The sequence below is a fragment of the Mangifera indica genome, chromosome 7, assembly GCF_011075055.1.
Source record: "Mangifera indica cultivar Alphonso chromosome 7, CATAS_Mindica_2.1, whole genome shotgun sequence".
Taxonomy (NCBI): domain Eukaryota; kingdom Viridiplantae; phylum Streptophyta; class Magnoliopsida; order Sapindales; family Anacardiaceae; genus Mangifera; species Mangifera indica.
In genome coordinates, this window is record NC_058143.1 from 15,136,893 (window position 1) to 15,157,418 (window position 20,526).

The window sequence follows — 20,526 nt, forward strand, 5'->3', positions numbered from 1 at the left end:
GGACTCTTCTCTTGTGGAACTAAACAGGGATCTTTTTCTGCTTGAGCGGTAGCTTTACCATCATTACCTTCTTGTTCTTCAAACTAAACCTCATTAACCAATCTATCAATATCTTTATGAACAACAATATTCTCAATTGTTTTTACTCTCATTTCCAATATGGTCAAAACTGCACACGACTCTTAGCTTTTCAAAAAGGCTCAGTTGCCAAGAGTTTGGATTAACTTCAAACTCATGCTCAACATTGGATGGTTTGGGCTGTGGTGGAGGAGATTCAGAATATTGCTAGCATAAACGGTAAATATTGTGATCATATTTATTCATGACCAAAAACATCAACAATTATCACACTAACTGTTAATTAAAATGAAGCAAAAGCACAGGGAGATTAATTGGAGCCATCTAATTAAATTTACTTTGGGGTGAAATTTCTGTTTGCTTTGTGTTTTTATTTTGCCCAAGGTTGTGGCACCATAAAAACAATAACCCTTTTATCATCTCATCTCTTTCTAAGGATTCATATTGTCTATAATACTCCTACATTGTAACTACCAACAGTGAGTCTCTATTTGTTCAGTTCATATAAGAGTATAAAGATTACCTTCAAATGGTAATCTTAGCAAACTCTTTGAAAAGCTAATCCATTGTTTGAAGTTAATCCAAACTCTTGGCAACTGAGCCTTTTTGAAAAGCTAAGAGTCGTGGAGGAGATTCAGAATATTGCTAGCATAAACGGTAAATATTGTGATCATATTTATTCATGGTCTACCAAAAACATCAACAATTATCACACTAATTGTTAATGAAAATGACGCAAAAGCACAAGGAGATCAATTGGAGCCATCTAATTAAATTTACTTCGGGGTGAAATTTCTGTTTGCTTTGTGTTTTTATTTTGCCCAAGGTTGTGGCACCATAAAAACAATGACCCTTCTATCATCTCAACTCTTTCTAAGGATTCATATTGTCTATAATGCTCCTACATTGTAACTAACAACAATGAGTCTCTATTTGTTCAGTTCATATAAGAGTATAAAGATTACTTTCAAATGATAGTTTGACTAGTAAGAATTATGAAATTCCCTTACAAGATCTAAGAAAAGGCAAGGGTTCAAGACTCGCTGATGTTAAAACAAGATGAGACTCTTAAATTACCTGGTTTAATGATTACAAGTTTAGTTATTAGACCGAAAGTTTTATATGTCTGGTGTGGTTAGTCCAATCAAGCCCCAATGTGAGTAGGCTAGCTCAAGTGGATTTACTCACCTTTAAAAAAAAAAAAAAGTAGAAGATCCCTGTCCTTTTCAAGCTTCTAATTGCTACCAAAATAGTTCCTACTTGATGTCAGATGTTTAGTTGCATAATTTTGGGCTGACCAAACCATGCTCATGCAGTAGCTTTTATTAACTTAATGGCTGAAGCACATATTGCATATTGATGATTGAAACCAGGAAGGACAAAGATTGATTTGTTGCAGGAAATTAATCTGAAATTAAGTTCTAATAGACCCATTTAAATTCAGGCGCTTTGGAACTTCATAAATGATTTAAGGGTTTTAGTCAGAATAAAAGTACAGGATTGATTATCTGAGGATGTAATCAAACAAAATAATAGAGCAAGGAAATGTATACTAAAAAACTGGACAAAAACTGTATCCAAGTTCTTTCTATGCCAATGCCATACATTAGTAGTATATAAATATACTGGAAATATAATTTAGAAAGCATTTGAAGGCAGGTGGGAGTAAACTTGATTCTCTTTCTGAACTCCTGTTAGAGAACATACACAAGTTGCTATAGATTTATACTAGAAGAAAAAAGAACAATAAAAACATTAAAATTAAAAGCACACCCTTTTTTTGAATAGAAAGAATTTTAACTGGTTGAACATGCTAGAGATCTAGAGTACCATGGCCTTGATCCTTCATGATCTTTCATGTACATCTCAATGGCAGAAAAACAAACAACAAATTAATAAAAACATTACCATCATCGCCCTGTTTGATTTACTATCTGTGAGAAGATGGCATTACTGCCTTCAGATCGTTCAGAAATTTCTGGCTCACTGTCACTGCTGGGACTTTCTCTGCTTATTGGAGCTTCCTGGGAACCATAACTTCTATCAATAGTTGATGCAGCATCAGGGTTTTCCTGCAATTGGAGAGCAAACTCAAGATTCCACAACACATCTCCCATGGAGGGACGCTGGTATCCATTCTCAGACAAGCACTTCTGAGCTGTATCCACAAACTTGTTGTAGCATTCCGGGGTGATTTTCCCCTTTAATTCAGGATCAATGATGTCCTCCAGAATCCCTCTTCTTTTACAATTTAGAGCCCAATCTGCCAGACTGACTTGTTCTTTCGGAAGGCTAGGATTAAGAGCAGGTCTTCCACACAATACCTCAAAAAGGACTACTCCGAATGAGTAAACATCTGATTTTTCTGTCAATTGTTGTCTCCGGAAATATTCAGGATCCAAGTAACCAAAACTGCCCTTTACTACTGTACTAACATAGCCTTTGTCCATGTTAGGACCAGTTTTTGACAGGCCGAAATCTGAAACCTTGGCAACCCAATTCTCATCCAGGAGAATATTTGTTGTCTTGACATCTCTGTGAATGATGGTGTATTTTGCTCCTGTGTGGAGGTAGTGAAGTCCCCTGGCTGCTCCAATGCAAATCTCCAACCTTTGCTTCCATGAAAGAGTTGGCTTCTTTTCCGTGTTATAGAGATGCTCCCTCAGAGTTCCAAGTGCCATGTAATCATAAACCAAACACATTTCATTATCTTCCTCACAGAATCCAATCAGAGATACCAAATGCTTGTGTCGTAGCTTTGAAAGCATCTCAATTTCAGTGAAAAACTCATTAACTCCTTGATCTGAAGATGGGTTTGATCTCTTGATAGCCACTTTCATTTTATCGTCAAGAACACCTTTATACACCTTTCCGAAACCTCCAACACCAATAACATTATCATCATTGAAATTCTTGGTGGCGTGTTTCATCTCTTGAAGCGAAAAGCGGCGGCAAAGACCCTGAGCCATTGCTGAAATATGACTACCAGCAGTATTCCCGGAGGCGGTTGATTTACTTCCTGATGTCTGAGAGGAGCCAGAAATTGGCAGCCAGCTTGCAGTATTTGACTCTGAACCAGCGCCTCTCTTCTTCTTTCGGTAAACAACAAAGCATAACGAAGCCACAAGGCCAAATGCTGCAGCCCCGCCAGCAGCTCGTCCAATCACATGCATGTTGGTACTATTGTCTTCATTCTGAAAAAACCTGGAGAAGCTATTTCCAGCCTTGTATGGCCCCACTTCAATCTTAGGATTAGGACCTGCCAAGTTCTTTCCACCTTCAATCTTGAATATCTCTAATCCATTGAGAATTGAATCATAAAATTGAGGCTTTGATGCAGGTGATGGTGAAATTGCAACTCGAATCTCTTTATCACCCGGCTTATCATCGATAAATATAGCATAGTCTCTGTATGTCGGTACATCTTTTCCTTTTGTCCAGGCAATTACATCAGCTGCATCTGGATATACCTGGGCAGATTGATTGTTGATGTAAATATTAAACACTCTCTGGTTGATACTATCCATAACGAACTCGCAGAAATGTAACCTCACAAGGTATGTGAAATTGGCATCAATATTGTAGAAAATCCAAGTGAGATTGTAATCCACATTGACATTAGCATCAGGTCCCATTGATCTTGCAGTCATGTAAACATCAGGAGGCGCTATATAATGTGGCATTTTTTTGTAGTCAATTTTATCATTATCATCAATCACGATACTTGCCCCAACAGCAGCTCCATATATATATGGCATATCATCATACCAAGTCCTCATTAGACCATCAGAGTCATCCTTGGGAGAAATATAATGACCTGCAACGTTCAATCTGTACATCGTCTGTGTATTCGACTTCTGCATCTCCACATTTTGGTCCTTGGCTCCAACCAACGGAGCTTTACCGAACAAGTCTGGAATTGGAATCAACTCTATACCATTGATAAAAGCGAAACTTCCATGATACTTATCCGAAGGCTTAAATGTGAGTTCTAGACTATCAGAATCCATTGGAGCCAGAGAATACTCCTTAAAAAAGAAAGGTTTTTTAAGGGCTTGAGCAGTGATTGCAGCACTAAAATTATTCAGAAGGGTAATGCCATTTGCAGCCAAAGAGAAATAGGTGGTGGCAATATTCAGGTCCGGATAAGTTGCATCATAGAAATAGAATCTAAGCCAATACCGCTGGGCTTTTTTAACAGATAATTTATAGTTCCCTTCGTTTGTAAAAACTCTGGCAGTCATGTATGGAATTGCAGAAGGTAATGAAGAATCCTGGTCTGTAGCTTTGATCATTTTAGATTCACTAGAGGTATATTTGGCATCCGATTCCCATTTTCGACCGTCCGAATCCGTGCCACCATCATTTGAGCCACAGTCCAAAATTATTGATTCATTAGCACTCAAAACAACATTAATGGGATTGAAGAAAACAACAATTAAACAAACAAGAGAAGATAAGAAAAGGGTATTGTTAAACATGGCTCATCACAAGAGAAAAACAAAATCTGAAGACAATAGGCACGCTGTTTGGCGTACAGGAAAACACAAAACAGGCTTCTCAAGGAAAAGAGAAAAAGAAGAAAGAAATGAATAAGTCCTCCTGTACGCCAGAAATCTGTTAATTTTGATGCCTGGTTTTCTTTTCTTTCTTTTCCTATTTTGTATTTGCTCTTACGTGTTTACCCTAAAACATCAAACTTGAATCCACAGTAACTGAACATTTAATAGACTTGCCTGGATTACAGGTAAAAACCAGGCAAGAAAAGGCGATGTTCAATTTTTTCTTTTTGCATATTGCATCAGTCTTTGTTTTCTCCTTTGTATTTGGTTGCCATTTTTGGGGCTGGTCCTAAAAGTTTGTTCGAAGGAACTCGTTGGAAATCAATGAGGGAGAGCGAGAGTCGTCGTTTGGCATGTGTTTGATCGGTTGTCAAAATTTGAAGCTATTTTTAGCATGAAAAAATTCCTGAAAATTCTGCAACGTAATTCATTTCTTGCATACAGCTAAATCTTCTGGGCAGTCACAGGAATTTATTCGGGACTTTGCATTGAAAATTATTTGCAAAAATAAAAGTTAACATTGATGAAGGGAGAAAATTACTTCCCACCCTTATAGTTTCTGTAACTTTTGGACAATTCAACCCGTATGTTTCTAAAATCCATTACTTCCTACCCCTGATTAGACATGGGCCGTGCCTATCCAATTATGACGAGCCTGCTGCTAGAAGTTGAAGGCCCACGGCATGACCTAAGGCATACTGGGTCGTGTCATACCATCCGCAAAACAAAATTTTTATATATTTCAAATTATGTAAAATTAATTGTATATTTTTATTATTTATATCCGTATTTGAATTAAACAAAACTCCAAGATTTTACAAAAAGACTTCACTTACAGCGAAAATAATCTGTTGTTACATATTAGAAAAATAACATAAATCAAACATAAAAATAATATTAATCATCAAATTTTAAAGTATCAATATCAATATGTGATACTTTTTTAGTCATTTTCAATATCTCATTTCCTGTCAATTTGATTATAGTTTTATTTTTGTAAGCTTCACTGAGAAGGAAAAGACTTGATATAAACTCTATCTTATTTGTTAAAACTTATTCTCATATATCATCATAAAGATATTTGAAATTCAAGTGAATCAGTAGATAAAGCAAAAATGGAAACCGACATGGTTCTCTTTCTAATGGGATAGTTACTATGGTGGAATTCATTTTTGAGGTTATATGTAATACAGCAGGTTCACACTCAGGGCTTATGTACAATTAATCAACTCCTCTTCTGTTATAGTTTGAGCACTACCTATCAAAGAATTTGCAATCTCTTGCATCTTTTTCATATATTCATATGCACTACTCACTTTTTTCAATATTTGTGATATGTTTCTAAGCTACATAACTTTCATTTCAGACTAAACTAAGAAATAATGTTGCAAAGTACACCAAACATCTGCAGAGGTTTCACATTTGCATATTTGACCAACTAGCATTCAGCAGATTTGGCTTTTTAACAGTACTCAAACTATCATCACTTTTAACTTGAGACTTACTAAATGATCCTCGAGATCATATGCTCCAACTAAGTACAAAGCTTGAGATCTCCGATAATGATAATTACTTTATGTTAACATTGGATTCATGAGATGTAATGTTGAGATAGGTAAGTTCGTCGATTTGAATGATAGCAACAAGTGGAAGAAGGGTTTGAAAACTCTCGACTTTGAACAAGGAATGAGAGGGCTATGTTTGTTCTCTCTTAGATGTATTTTCCACACAAACGAAACACATGATAGATTCTCAATATATATGTTAAAATTTCATGCCTTCTCATTTGGCATTATCATATATATTATTAACAATTATCATTTTATTTGATACAAAAATTTTAAAACAACTTTTAAGATGTAATCTAAAATAGACTGTAAATGCATACTTATTGTTGTTTTTAGACCGCATCCATAATAGAGATTCGAACCCAAGTTTATTTTTAAAAGTTTTAATGCTTTACTAGTTTTGATAATCCTTACCGTTCATTTTTATTTTGTTAACGATGTTATTTTTGTTAAAACTTCGAAGGAACAAAAGTCCTCATAATTCGTCTCAATAGGAATAAAATATCTCCGTAAATACATGTAATGTACTATCTATAAAAAGATGAGAGATTTATACACCTGGGTTGAGTGGTGAAACTAGAATGATTTCTAGGGTTTTACCCCATAAATTTTGTATTTTTGGATGTATGCTCGCCAAAAATTGGCAAGCGCAAGCACAACAACAGTAAAAGAAATCGGTTAGAAACGAAGGGTGAAGCATGAATGTACGAGCGGGCGATTCTCTCGTTAAACCTCTGTAAATAGCCATCTTCCTGATTCGGTACCTAATAAAACTAACCAAACAAACCCTTCAGATTATATATAAACATATAATTTTGCCCCTTTTGACTATTATTTAAATCCACCACCCGCCTGCTGAAGCTACAAAACGTTCGATTTGTCCGGCTGGCCGCACCAACCACCAGCTAAAAAGTTGTTGTTGCGGCCACTGCCGGGTTTCAAAAGAATTATAGTTTCTATATCATTGTGTAAATTATTATTACATTGTTTTTTTATTTTTAATTGAGATGGATAACATTAATCAGAAGGACCATTATCGTGCAAGTTTGAGGTCGTTGTCATCGTCATCGTCATCTTCGTTTTTGTCATCTTCATCTTGGTTAGAATTGCCTACGTTCGAGCAGGAGTCGACGGAGATGGATGAATTGCAGTGGATGCCGCTGGCTCCAACGTTGTGGAAGAACAAGAAGAGGTTGTCGAAGCAGCTGTCCATGTGTGAAACATCGCGTGACATCGCATGGGAGAGGCGGCGGCGCCAAATTCTGAGCCAAGAGCGGAGAAATGACCAGTATTTGACTGATGAAGACTTGCATGAGTTGAAAGGATGCATTGAGCTTGGTTTTGGATTCAACGAAGAAGAGGGTTACCAATTAACCAGCACATTGCCGGCTTTGGACCTTTATTTCGCAGTCAACCGTCAGCTTTCTTTCAGCCCCGTCTCATCCCCAAAGAGCGGCCGACAGTCTACCTCTTCACTCGGTGGTCGTTCATCGTCCTTCGGTAGCCCAAGAAGCGACTCAGATTCTTGGAAAATTTGTGGCCCAGGTAAAACTTAACATCTCTAGCTCATCCGTTTGAAAATTGTTAATCTCAATCAGTTAAATGAAGAACACATTAAGAATTTCAGAACATCAATATTTGTATATGTTAATGGCTAAGTATGACTTGTTGCAAGTCATGTTTTGACGATATGAGATTGTCTTGGGGCATCACGTTCACCTTGTGATATTGTTAAGTGTTATGATGAATGTGGGATTATCCTAAGGTGTCACATTTACCCTTTACGGAACTTAGCATTCTTGTTGTCCGATACCATTTGTAATATTTATGTGGTCCAATACCATTTTGACAATGTGGGATTGTTCCAAAGGTGTCACATTCCTTATGAGACTCAATGTCCTTGTGGTCCAATGGCGGACACAATGGTGTCACATTCATCTCTTACAGAACTCAGAGTTTTAGTGGTCCAACCCACTATGTCCAACCATTGTTAATACATTAACTAATTTAGACACACAATTTATCATAGTTTTATTTTTATGCTTTGTAATCCAAATTACACTTAACAGATTATTTAACTAGTTTTATCTTAGTATCTTAAAGTAAGGTGAGATATATATCAAAATCTAACATCTCTCTCGTATTTTGTTGAAATGAGATTTTTCTAGGAGTGTCACAACATGTGCATATGTTAATGGTTAAGTTCGGGTTGTTGCAGGCGAGAATCCTCAGCAGGTGAAGACGAAGTTGAGACATTGGGCACAAGCTGTGGCATGTTCTGTGATGCAATCCTCACAAAGTGACATGCCATGAATGAAATTTTACAGAGGATTAGAATAAGAACAACTAAAGAAGAAAAAAAACATGTAATTTTGTATGAGAATAAGAACAATGGTAAAGGTCCTGCATGGGTTTAAATTAAAGAATGAGAACAATGTAATGAGGAGCCTGCAGGGTCTCTTTGATTCTTATGAGGCCAATGATAAAGGTCCGAGGTGTAAATCAAACCAATTTGCCTTTTGTTAAAGTCTCTTTTTTGAAACCTTAATACATGTAATTTTTTAAAAGCAGAGTTAGTGTTGATATTTATAGTCTTTGAGGTGGGAAAGCATGTAGCCATTTTGACCTCTTTCCCTTTTGATTAGGATTGAGGTAAATGTAGTGTTGATTAATCTTCGAACATTACTGTTAAGAAAAGTTCATAAAAATTAAATTATGCAGTGAAGTGGATCTTTTTTCAGACCCTCAATGCTACTTAATTAAATTAAATTTTATTAATTATAAGTATGTTTTGTTGGAAAAAAAAAATCTACAATAGTATAAGGGTATAATCTCATTCATAATAGATTTTAAGGGTTAATAAAATCGATAAAACGTTAAAACCGTCATAAAGAAAATCTTAGTTTGAATTTTCATCATATTTATAAAACTTTGACTTACTTAATAAAATGTGTTTTGGGTTTACCTATCTAACTAATACGGGTGATGCCCTCCAAGCAAGAAACATTTCTTTATGTTGGTGAACCGTAGCTTATCTCGCACTTCAAAAGATTTGAGTTTTCAATTTCTGTGTCTAGTGGCTTTGTACTTTACAGTAGACTCATGTAATTTTTCTTCACCTTGTTATGAACATTAGTCACAATATGAATAATATGTTCAAACTAAAATCTTATACTTGGAAGTTTTGGCGGAGGCACTAACTCGAATGTATGCAAAGAAAGTCTCCTAAAGATAATTCCAAAGAGCAATTTCCTTGTTGATTGAATTGGAACTTTTTTATAGGTAAATTTTCTCTGTAGAAAAGCCAGTTGCCATTTTCTGAGCATATTCATACTCGGCACCATTAAATTCACATTTAACACGAGGATGATTAGAAAAAACTTTCAAAAAGAAAGAAAGTGTTATATGAATAGTTTGTTATGTCATTTGGATTGTCTAATTAACTAAGTGTATTGACGGGGCTTATGAATTAGGTATTTCACCCTCTCATTCGTGAATTTGTGGTTGTTTATTTTAATGATATTTTTTATGTTATGCTAGCACAAAAAGGGCATTTGCAACATTTCGAGAGAAGTATTTGTTCTATTGCAAAAAAACTAATTGTTCACCAATATAAAAGAAATGTAGCTTTATGATTGAGAAACTTGATTTTTTTAGGGTTCGTGGTTAAACATAAAAGTATCAAAATTGACAAAGCAAATACGAAAACAATCAGAGAATGACTAGTGTATAAATCGATTAAAGATTTTAAGAGTTTTCATAGGATTGTAACATTTTATAGGATTTTTGTGTAGAATTTTAACAATATTGTTGCACCTCTTACAAACCTGCCATAACATCAATTTCTATACTTCTTAATTCTAGAAAGTTATTGATGGTAGATTGTGACTTAAATTTTTGTGGCTAATGGAATAGTATTGTATACTTCGTTAACTAGTTTGTAAAACCCTAAACCCTAAATCAATACATGACTAAAGGTGTTCAAACTCGATGCATTGATATCACCCATAATGAGGATGTAGAAACCGCTCTCTCAAAAGCCTCTTCATACGGTACCATTTCTACATTTTGTTCATAGTGTATTTGAAACAATTGCAATTGATCCTACCAAGTGGAAGCCCTTATTTTAACTTGTAAACTACAACTCAACTTTTTTATCTTCTTTAACATGTAATCATTCAAAGTATTTTCTATGAAAGTTTCCTAATCAAAAAATTCTTTAATTATTATATGTCAAAAACTTAATTTTTTATATCATAAATTAAGTATCATAACGTGTCATATGATATAGTTTTTAAAAAATAATAATAAAAAATTATAATTGACATATCATCATTTTTAAAAATATTATAAACATTCTTAAAATTTAAAGATTTCTCATATATACCCCTATTACATTCACTATGTCATGTTAATTTAATACACCTTATGATATGTATAATTTTTTACTTGTATCATATCATATTATACAATATATATATATATCATATATCATAAAATACTAATAACTATGCGTCGTTTTACACTTTTTGGAATCTTGAAGCCAAGAGAAAGAGTTGTCTTTATTCATGATTAACAATTATTTTCATGTCTAGTACAATATACTTAATCGAAAAATCAAATCAAAGCAATTCACGATCCTGTAGAAAAATAATTCAATCATCTGCATCATTTAAAAAACCTCTTGGAAGATCAAACCCAACTTATGAGGGTTGAAATTGCGTTGCAATATAATTGAGCCGCAATTAAAGCATAGTCTGGTGTAAGTGTTAGGACCTTATCTTACAAAAATACATGTCCAAATTACATAATTCTAGAAACTTTTAGAAATAGGAGAAAAAAATTATATAATTTTGTCGTTTTAATCTAAGCAAAATTTAGGGATATTAACTCAACGTTAATAAAACCGTAAAACATTAAAATTTTTAAGAAAAAACTCTAGGTTTAAGGGTTGATTTGGGGAGTTTAAAAAAGATATAATTTCATTATACGCCCCTTCCAATTTGGTGATGACTCTCTCACCCCCACCTATATGATCATATATAGGGCAAGCTAGCGAGGTCGGCAGCTGCTGAACTCGAGTAGACCCCCATCTTTCTCTATTAAAGCCCCAGAATCTTCCGCACCAAGTTTAGATTTTCTCTTCTCTCATAAAACACTCGCTACAACACAATGGCTCCTCCTGATGCTTCTCATGCTCTTAAAGGTGCCTTTTTTCTCTTCTAATGTATAGAATTTTATGTCTTTACATACTGTTAGAATCTTATAGTTGCTTGTTCGAGTGGTTTGACGATCTGGGTTATTTTTAGATTCGTCTCATGTATTAGATTCTATTGATTTACCCTGGTTTTTATCTTTTTTGAATGTAGTGAGGCAAAGTGTTCAACTGTTTTTAAATGCTGCTCAAACTGGGAATCTTGATCTTCTCAAGAGTAAGTTAGATATGTTCACTTGGTGAATTTGGAACTTTCTGTATGCAACTTTTTCTTATGGTTGAGGTTAGATTTTTTGCTGAAAATGTTGTGGGTTTATATGTTTCCTTGATAGGGATAGCGCAGCAACTAGATGATCAGGGTAAAGGGATGGCAACAACCGTGGCTGATATAAAAGATGCCAACCAACGAGGGGCACTACATTTTGCAGCAAGAGAGGGCAAGACTGATGTGTGCAAGTATTTGTTGGAGGAATTGAATCTTGATGTTAATACACAAGATGAAGATGGTATGTAACTATGTATTAATGTCTTGTTGTCAATTGTTATGATAACCTTCATGTTGTTTCTTCTTTCACGATATGCACTTATGATTTTTCTTTTACAATTGGAAGATTTAGTGCATTTAGGTTGGCAGGATCCAATATCAGTTTGGACTGACCTTCATATATGATATATTCATGTATAATGTGTTCATTTTTAACACTGCCAAGATGGAATAGCTTTACAAGTTGCACAATTTATATAAGCAGATAGTCTTGTGTATTAAGTTGCATTCCATTATCAAATTTGAATAATGGCAGGTAGTTTGAAAATTGTCTTGTGTCTGTCTGTGGTGTCTTTCATTCATGGATGTGGAGAACAAAGAAGGCATATAGCCCCTCTGATAAACTCAGAGGGCATATAGCCCCTCTGATCTTATTTCTCTGAAAGTCATGTTATTATATCAATATAAACTCAAATCTTATTTCTCCTGTGTTATCATTTTTATTGTTGCTATCTTGTTTTACATTTCCATATGAATGTGGAGAACAAAGAAGGCATATAGCCCCTCTGATCAAGTCTTTCAATTTTGATTTAATCTAATATATGCAGGTGAGACTCCTATTCTTCATGCTGCCCGTCAAGGACATGCTGAAACTGTCAAATATCTCTTTGAGCATGGGGCCAATCCTGCCATACCGAGTAACTTAGGAGCCACGGCTTTGCATCATTCTGCAGGAATAGGTGAGCTTTTCCTTTTGCTGTGATTGTGTGGGTGGGTGCTAGTGAAATTATAAAAGTGAGCAATGTAAACTTTTTCACTGGTAATTGCTTAGATGGAAAGGATGCAGTAAAAGGTATCTGACTTATTAGGAAGGGACAAATTCTATCCAAAAATAGAAGCAAAATTTGTTGAAATCAATATGTCACACCCTTTTTATTAAACACAGTTTTTCATTTAGGACTGAAGTGCAAACAAGGCTGGTTGTAGATCTAAGTGCTTTTTAAATTTTCTTTGCCGATAAACATTTGAAAGTTGTTATTCTTAGTGGATTTTCACTATCATGGAACCAAGAAGTTAGAAAAACGTACTGATTTTCATTGTTGGATGTTAAACTGCTAAAATTATTATTAGGTCAAATATTGATGATGGCCATGCTGGTCACCAGTTATTGGTTGTTTACTGACATATGTAGAATGTTTGGATTAGAGCTAAATTCTGTAAAGGAAAAATTATCAGATGTATGCATTATATGGCAAGATGAAAGAATTCAATGTTGTTAAATTCACTGGGTTATCCTAGAAGGTTTTCTGATTTGTGGAACTAATCTTTGTAAAATCTTTTTAGATTCATCTTATCTTTTTATCAAATATTGTCTCTAGATTTATTTCAGCTCAGTTATGTAAAATCTGGCACCTATGTTTTTTGGACCTCCCTTTGTTATTTGAATTAAATTCTTATAATCAGTGTCCTTCATGGTGCCTGCAGGAAATATTGAATTGCTGAAGTATTTACTCTCCAAAGGTGTTGAGGTTGATTCAGAAAGTGATTCTGGTACTCCTTTAGTTTGGGCAGCTGGTCATGCTCAACAAGATGCTGTGAAAGTTTTGTTAGAGCACCATGCCAATGTAATTTATATTCATTTTTGTTTTCTCTTAATGACATTTATATCATCTCCAAAATACAGAATTTTTATGGTCCTGTTTCTTGCAGTTTTCAAGACTTTTTGAAAAAGAGACTGAAGCAACCATGTGATACTTTTTCTTATACCTCTAATCTGCAAAGCTTCTTTTAGTTGTTGGGGAACTTCCTTGCCTAGAGGCATTATTTCCTTTGCTATTAAATGTGCCCACTGACACCAATAAAGGGAATTTCCTTAATGGTGGACAACTTTTAGATCTTTAATCTCCTAGAAATCCAAAGAGATATATTTTCTTGCAGGAGTGGTTGTACTTTTGTATCACTTTTTATGTATCCCCACAAAGACTTTGTGGCATGCTTGTCAGGGGCCTCCTTGGGCCTGGAAGGATTTGGCCCTGCCTGGGGGTCCCCTTTGTATTTGCAAAACCTTGGATCAACCAGCATAGCACTTTGGCAGCAAAGCTCTGACCGCTTCAAGATTAGTGTGTCTCTTATGCTGCTCACAGATTGTGGGCTCTAGCTGGCTTGTTTGAGCCAGTGGAGGGTATTGTTTTGTCTAGGTGTTATAATTTTCTGCCATGGTTTTAGATGTTGTTTGTGGCCGTCTTGTCCTATACATAATGTGCTATATCAGCTATGCAATTTTCTTCAGGGATTTATTGCTTTACAATGATCACTTTCAGTTTTTATTAGGTTTTATAATTTATTATAGCTTTCAGTGACATCAAAGAAAAGCTTTCATTTATCTGATTAAAATGGGTGGTGAGTGTGCAATTCTGCTGTTTCATCAATATTTTTCTCTGATGACATTTTTCTGCAGCCTAATGCTGAAACTGAAGATAACATCACTCCACTATTGTCAGCTGTAGCAGCCGGTTCTCTAGCATGCTTAGACTTGTTAATTCAGGTTTGATATCTTCATTACACTACCAATTTGGTTCCATTTTTTTCCACTATGGTGTATTTAGGATTCTAACGTAGGTGTAACTGGAAGGTTAAAATAGAAAAAAGGTTATTTCTGGGTTTCTCTTGAAGGTCTGGAGAGGTAACTTCAATCACATTATTGATACGATTGGGTAGCTTGATAAGTTTCATGGATGCATCTTGTTTATGGTGCTAAATTGATATCACTGTGCAACCTTGCTTTTTGTCTATTAAGTTTTCTTTGTCCATTTTCTTAGAAATTGTTTTGTCAAAGTATCAAACTTTTTAATGTAATTAATAACTTTTACATATGGTGTGCTTATTTTGGTTGGTCTTTCATGTGTACTAGGAAATAAATATCGTGTGCTTGTCCTATGTACAGCTTCAAAAATTTTCAATTGAATACTTGTTCAGGGCAAAGAAGTTCCCCATGATATTATTGTAACTGAAAAAAGAAGAAGAAGAAAACTGGGTTTAATGAATGTGTTATATCTGAGTGTAGCTTCCAGCTTTCTTTTGTATCTATTGTGCTTATGCTCATATGTGAGATTTTTTATTGCTATTCACAGCTTCTTCCCCTACATCAGTTTTGCATTCACTTATTTGCAGGCAGGTGCTAATGTGAATATTGTTGCTGGTGGAGCAACCCCATTGCACATTGCTGCTGATATTGGGAGCACAGAAATTATTGAATCCTTATTGAAAGCTGGAGCTGATGCTAATGTCGTGGATGAGGTTATAACTGCATTAATTATAGTCATGATATCATCACTTTCATAATTTTTTTCTGGCATGTTTGTATGCGCATATGTCTTCAAGTTTGAATTCATTTGCTTCTATTGATGTTTATATTATCATCTCTCCTTTTGAAGGTTAAGTTCTGTTAGCTATCCCGAAATTGCAAAAAGTATAATTTCCTGTTTTTACTACCATACATTAAATAATCTCCTATTAGGCTGCAGACCTATTCTTTTCTTTTTATGGTAATTATTTGTCTTATTACTGAAAAAAGGCCAAAGACTAAATACTTGTAAGGTACTCAAAGACCTGCAGATTTCCAATTTAATGAACAACTCAAAACCACAGGTGTAATCAACCTCTAATCTTAGTGATCTTTGAAAAAGATGGGTGATTTCTCATATTGAATATGCTTGAGTGCTACCAACCTAGTGACCCTACTGTTGGCATAAATCTCTTTCCAAATTGACCTTACCATTGTTTTCCTACTAGAGGCTATAAAATCGAATGTCTGTTTTTGTACAAAATTTTTCTTATAAGCTCTGTTCAAGTCCCTATTTGAATTCAGAAGTTCAAGTCCTTTCGACTAACCAGCTGTATAATTCTATTTAAAATATGCAATGAATGGCAACAGTTTCACAGTAGTACTATTTGGCTCCATCCATTATGTATTGGTGGCTTTTCTCTGCATCACAGGATGGTCAGAAGCCTATACAAGTTGCAGCTGCAAGAGGCAACCGTGAGGCTGTTGAGGTCCTTTTTCCCTTGACATCAGCAATTAACTCTGTCTCAGAATGGACAGTTGATGGAATTCTTGAATATATGCAGTCTGAAACAAGCAAACCGGTAACCCTCAGAGCCCTTTTTTTATTGGTAAACTTGTGTATTGTCTTTGTTGTTCATTTAAAATTAGACATGTGGAATTTAACATCAGTTTGAATATTTTAGCTATATTCATCTTGAAAATAAATTCAGCGTGCCTTTGTTGGGTAGCGCTTGTCATTTATACTTCAAAGTCACTCACATGAAGCATAGTGTGTTACATATTCATTCTGTCTCTTTAGACAGGTCAGATCCCAGATGAGCCTTTATGTACTTATAAGCATGGTCCCACTGTATAAGGCCCTATTGTTCCTTTAGGAAATTAGCTTTTAATGCACTCTTTAAAGGAACAAAAGCTGTAAATGATAGTTGAATGAGAATGTGTTAAAAAGAAAGAATGTGGATCAAAGTTGATATGACCAATTAGTGTTGGACGGGCATGAAGGTGTGACCATAGAACTACCTTGGTGTAGTTGAGACTAAGATAACTGCACTCATGCATAGTTTTGTCAAATTGCATCCCAGCTTTGATGGATTTTTTTTTACTTTGGCTTTAAAATAACAAGTCACAGGACTGACATTTTACTTTCTCTTTTGCAGGAAGAACGAAGAAACATGAAGGAAAATAGTTTATCAGAGGACATAAAACCCAAGAAAGATCACCCTGAGGTGCCCCTTTATACCTTTAGTTTGACTTCTGTTGTTGGTTATGCATTTCTTTTGGATTGGTTGATTTTGTTTTTTTTTTCTAATTGCCATTATATGAAAAATGTGAACCTGAGGAATTGGTTGTATTATGCACTCTATGTGGCTCTGGAAAAAAAATGTATATTATTAGGAACTTCAATATTTGTATTTTGAACTATTTCTTTCCTCAGTAACATGGGAGCAATTTGACTAATAGACAGCTTTCCTGCTTCCTAAGGATCGTTCTTATTAATGTTCTTGTTCTTGATATCACTTTTAGGGCTTTATCTTGGAAATTTATTTTTGCTTTGTTGGATTTAGTTCTTTTATTCAAAAAAGTCATTGAATCCCATGGAAGGATATTTTTGTGATTTGTTTTAACTGTGAAGTAGTGAGTTTCAAGGTTTAAAAGTTTATCCAATATATTCTGCAAATAGAATCAATATTTCAGAATAGTGCTTCATTGTCCTTGTCACCTTCTTAATTTTAGACAACCTTTTCAGGTGGGACCTGAATTAAAGAAGAAAGCTGCAGAAGCAAAATCTAGAGGACAGGAGGCTTTCAATAGAAAGGATTATTACTTGGCTATAGATGCTTATACACAAGTATGTTATTCATCTCTTCTTTGCTTCGTTGGAATATCCTTTCTAAGTCTCTTGCAAATGTTTGAGATATTTTTAATTATCTTGTCCAATAGATTCCATGATAGAAAATAAGTTGTGTATAACATTTCTAAGCTTACAACATTTTGTAGTTCTGTAAAAAATGAAAAAAAAAAAAAAAAACTATCTTTTGTACTGCTCTACAAGATGGTTGATCAATCTTTAGGCTTACCTTGATCTGTTGTGCACTTTAATTTGGAATGAGCACATCTTAACCGTTCAATGTGAAGTTTTGCTTAGGATAGTAACTTAATAACTTATGCTGTTATAAGATTAATAATCAATTCTTTGTTTTGTTTGAGTAGGATTATAGTTAAGTTCAAGTGAGCAGCGATAAAATGAAATTTATAGGGTTAATAGTTGTTTGTTTGTGGTGTTTGGCTCCACTTTCTTTTCTGTGAACCTTGATCATGCATGCTTCATTGCCCTTCTGGTGCCCAAAGTGGGATCCAGTTTTGAACTTGGGCAGGGTTTCCTTCATTGTCCTTTCTGTCTTACAATGGAATGATCAAATCCCCATTTCCCTCAAAACTTCTGTGAGTAATGGATCCCAGGCGCTTTTCTGCCTTAATTTGGAGTGACTAACAGGTTCCAATTAGAGGCATTGTCTAGTAAATTTGGAATTCAAGTGGCTAGAGGGCTTGTAAGATGTAATGAATTTGGCTTTTGCTAAGAAGTAGTGGTAATTGGCCTTTGGAGGAAGGTGGGTTAGGCTTAATGGGGAAAAATTAGAATGCAAGGCTGCATCTTAATGGAAGTATTGGACTTGGAGAATTCACAAATACATTTTAAATGGGGTCTCTGCTGTTTCACAATGCTTCATGGAAACAAAACTAGAGAGCTTTCTGAATTTTGATCAAATACTTGTTTGGTGATGTTTTACAGGCGATGGATCTGGATCCTACTGATGCTACATTGCCTTCCAATAGAAGTCTTTGTTGGCTTCGACTTGGACAAGCTGAGCATGCCTTAGCTGATGCAAAGACATGCAGAGGATTAAGACCTGACTGGCCAAAAGCTTGCTATCGCGAAGGAGCAGCATTGCGTTTATTGGAGGCATGCTCTCAACTTTTCTTCAATATTGCATCTTTTTCACTAAATCGACATTTAAAAAAAAAATTATTGCTCTTCCCCAGAGATATGATGAAGCAGCCAATGCTTTGTATGAGGGCGTGACGCTTGCCCCTGAGAATAAAGAGCTTATTGAGGCTTTTAGGTTTGTGGATACATTCCTTGTCTTTGTGTTTTTTCTTCCATCTTTTTCTTCTAATTTTTTTTAATATGCGCATTACAATTCTGTAAGATAATTATACTATTAGCTATCAGTTTGTACAGTTTATAGATCAAATTGTCTTGAGTACCTAGAAAGGGGCTAATGTAATCACTAATGTCACACCATTATTGTTCCTCGATTTGTAACCATATTAGTGGTTTTGCTGCGTAGTTGCATCTCTTGTTCGGCTGTCAAATTCTCAAAATTTATGCTGCATATAGACAATATTTGTCATTTGTTTTTCTGGGATGGCTTACTTTGTACCATGGGCAAAGCTTATACAAAATTTAACTATCTTTTTACCTGTTTCATGTGATCACGTTTTTACCTGTTTCATGTGATCACTTAAATTACGTGACCTCCCATCTCTGCAGGGAAGCTGTGGAAGCTGGTAAGAAGTTCCATGGTACAGATAAGAAGTAACAGCTTGCTCAAAGTAAAGAGACAAAGGACCAAAAGCCATGTAGTTAACATTGTGCTGCACTCCCACATTTTCGTTGTGAGGAATTACAAGCTTACCGTTGTTTCTGATATGATACCCGTAGAAATGAATGAATCAATCAACTGGGTTGTACATAGCAAGTTACAAACGAATATTGAAGAGAATATGAAAAGCTGTATTGTCTCTGTGAGCATCTCGTGATTTTGATGGATTTCCTTGACCCACATATTTTTGCTTGTTCTTTTTCCGAGTACTGGATTTGAGGTACCGTACTTGCTGGGGAAGCTGGAATTGCGATTGTCAATACAGCTACTTCAGGCGGTCCGTGATACTTTTGTGAAAAAGATGTATTAATTTTTCTTAAAGAATTACACTGATTATTGAGATTTCAGAACCTCATCCTCAGTATGATCTTCAACTCTGCTGATTTTTCTCTATTGAGGCTGCCACACTGGCATCGAATAGAGTCAAACTCAAATATTAGATATGAACTCAGAATAACATAGTCCAGATTGAGCAGTTAGTACATCTTTTTCTTTGAAGAATGTAATAGAAAAAGCCTTAAATATTACAAAAGAAAACTTGTTAGAATAATATTTCTAATTATGATTTTATATTATAAATTAAAATGTATGATAAAGTAGTGGTTTTCATTTAAAGTTTTGCTCTAAAGATAATTTTTTTTGCACCTTTTAATTTTTGAAATGTAGTTTACCTGGCCCTCATCTAAGCAAGAACACTTCTTAATGAATCAAAACCCAAGCTATTTACAGTCTCAACAAGAAAGGAAGAAATGAGAAAAAGTAGAAGAATAATTTTCCATTTATGAAAAATGGAGTTTAGTGAGGTGGTGGGTTAATCAGAAATTGGTGAGAAAAAAAGAGAGAGAGGAAAAGGCAGAGATAGGGGAAGTGAATTATCCAATCAAGTGTATACTCATATTAAGTATGTATATGATTGTGTATTTAAAATAGATACATATGATTTTATTAAATTGGATAACAGGTGGATAAATTTTATTTGTAAACCTAAAGGGTGAAAGATGTCATTAGAGTAAACCTTGGGTGAGAAACAAAGTTCTTTCAATTTTGTAATACAACACACGAATGGACTTAAGATGGCTCCTAATGCATGGTTTTCCAAGTTCACTTATTTGTCGGTCTTGTTTTCAACCTATAGCTTATCATCACGATTTGTTCATTCGAAGGCTTCTCGCTGTTGTGTTCTTTCCTTTGCTCCATGTAGATTACATAATTTTTACTAAGGACGACATGTAGGAGATTTCCAATCTGAAGTCTTTTCTTAGTAGCCATTTTGAAACGAAGGATCTTGGTAGAGTCACTTGTTTTCTAGGCCTTGAGGTCTCAATAGATCAATTTCTATATTACTTATCTCAAGCCAAGCATGCGACAAATCTTATTTCTTATATTGAC

General features: G+C 34.9%; 3 protein-coding genes across 3 annotated transcripts; 2 read left to right on the plus strand and 1 right to left on the minus strand.

Moving 5' to 3' along the window:
* Nucleotides 1-1,839: 1,839 nt before the first annotated feature.
* On the minus strand, nucleotides 1,840-4,743 carry LOC123221716 (receptor-like protein kinase ANXUR1). Its single transcript, XM_044644618.1, has one exon. The coding sequence runs from the start codon at nucleotides 4,557-4,559 to the stop codon at nucleotides 1,989-1,991; it is 2,571 nt and encodes an 856-aa protein (XP_044500553.1). The 5' UTR covers nucleotides 4,560-4,743; the 3' UTR covers nucleotides 1,840-1,988.
* A 2,301-nt stretch (nucleotides 4,744-7,044) lies between these two features.
* On the plus strand, nucleotides 7,045-8,731 carry LOC123221210. The gene is made up of 2 exons (XM_044643979.1): nucleotides 7,045-7,753; nucleotides 8,427-8,731. The coding sequence occupies exons 1-2, from the start codon at nucleotides 7,216-7,218 to the stop codon at nucleotides 8,519-8,521; spliced, it is 633 nt and encodes a 210-aa protein (XP_044499914.1). The 5' UTR covers nucleotides 7,045-7,215; the 3' UTR covers nucleotides 8,522-8,731.
* Nucleotides 8,732-11,234: 2,503 nt separating this feature from the next.
* Nucleotides 11,235-19,484, plus strand: LOC123221209 (ankyrin-1-like). Its single transcript, XM_044643978.1, has 13 exons — nucleotides 11,235-11,414; nucleotides 11,578-11,640; nucleotides 11,756-11,929; nucleotides 12,516-12,647; nucleotides 13,393-13,532; nucleotides 14,366-14,452; nucleotides 15,079-15,204; nucleotides 15,904-16,053; nucleotides 16,630-16,698; nucleotides 17,220-17,321; nucleotides 18,264-18,434; nucleotides 18,515-18,594; nucleotides 19,026-19,484. The coding sequence occupies exons 1-13, from the start codon at nucleotides 11,381-11,383 to the stop codon at nucleotides 19,072-19,074; spliced, it is 1,377 nt and encodes a 458-aa protein (XP_044499913.1). The 5' UTR covers nucleotides 11,235-11,380; the 3' UTR covers nucleotides 19,075-19,484.
* Nucleotides 19,485-20,526: the final 1,042 nt, after the last annotated feature.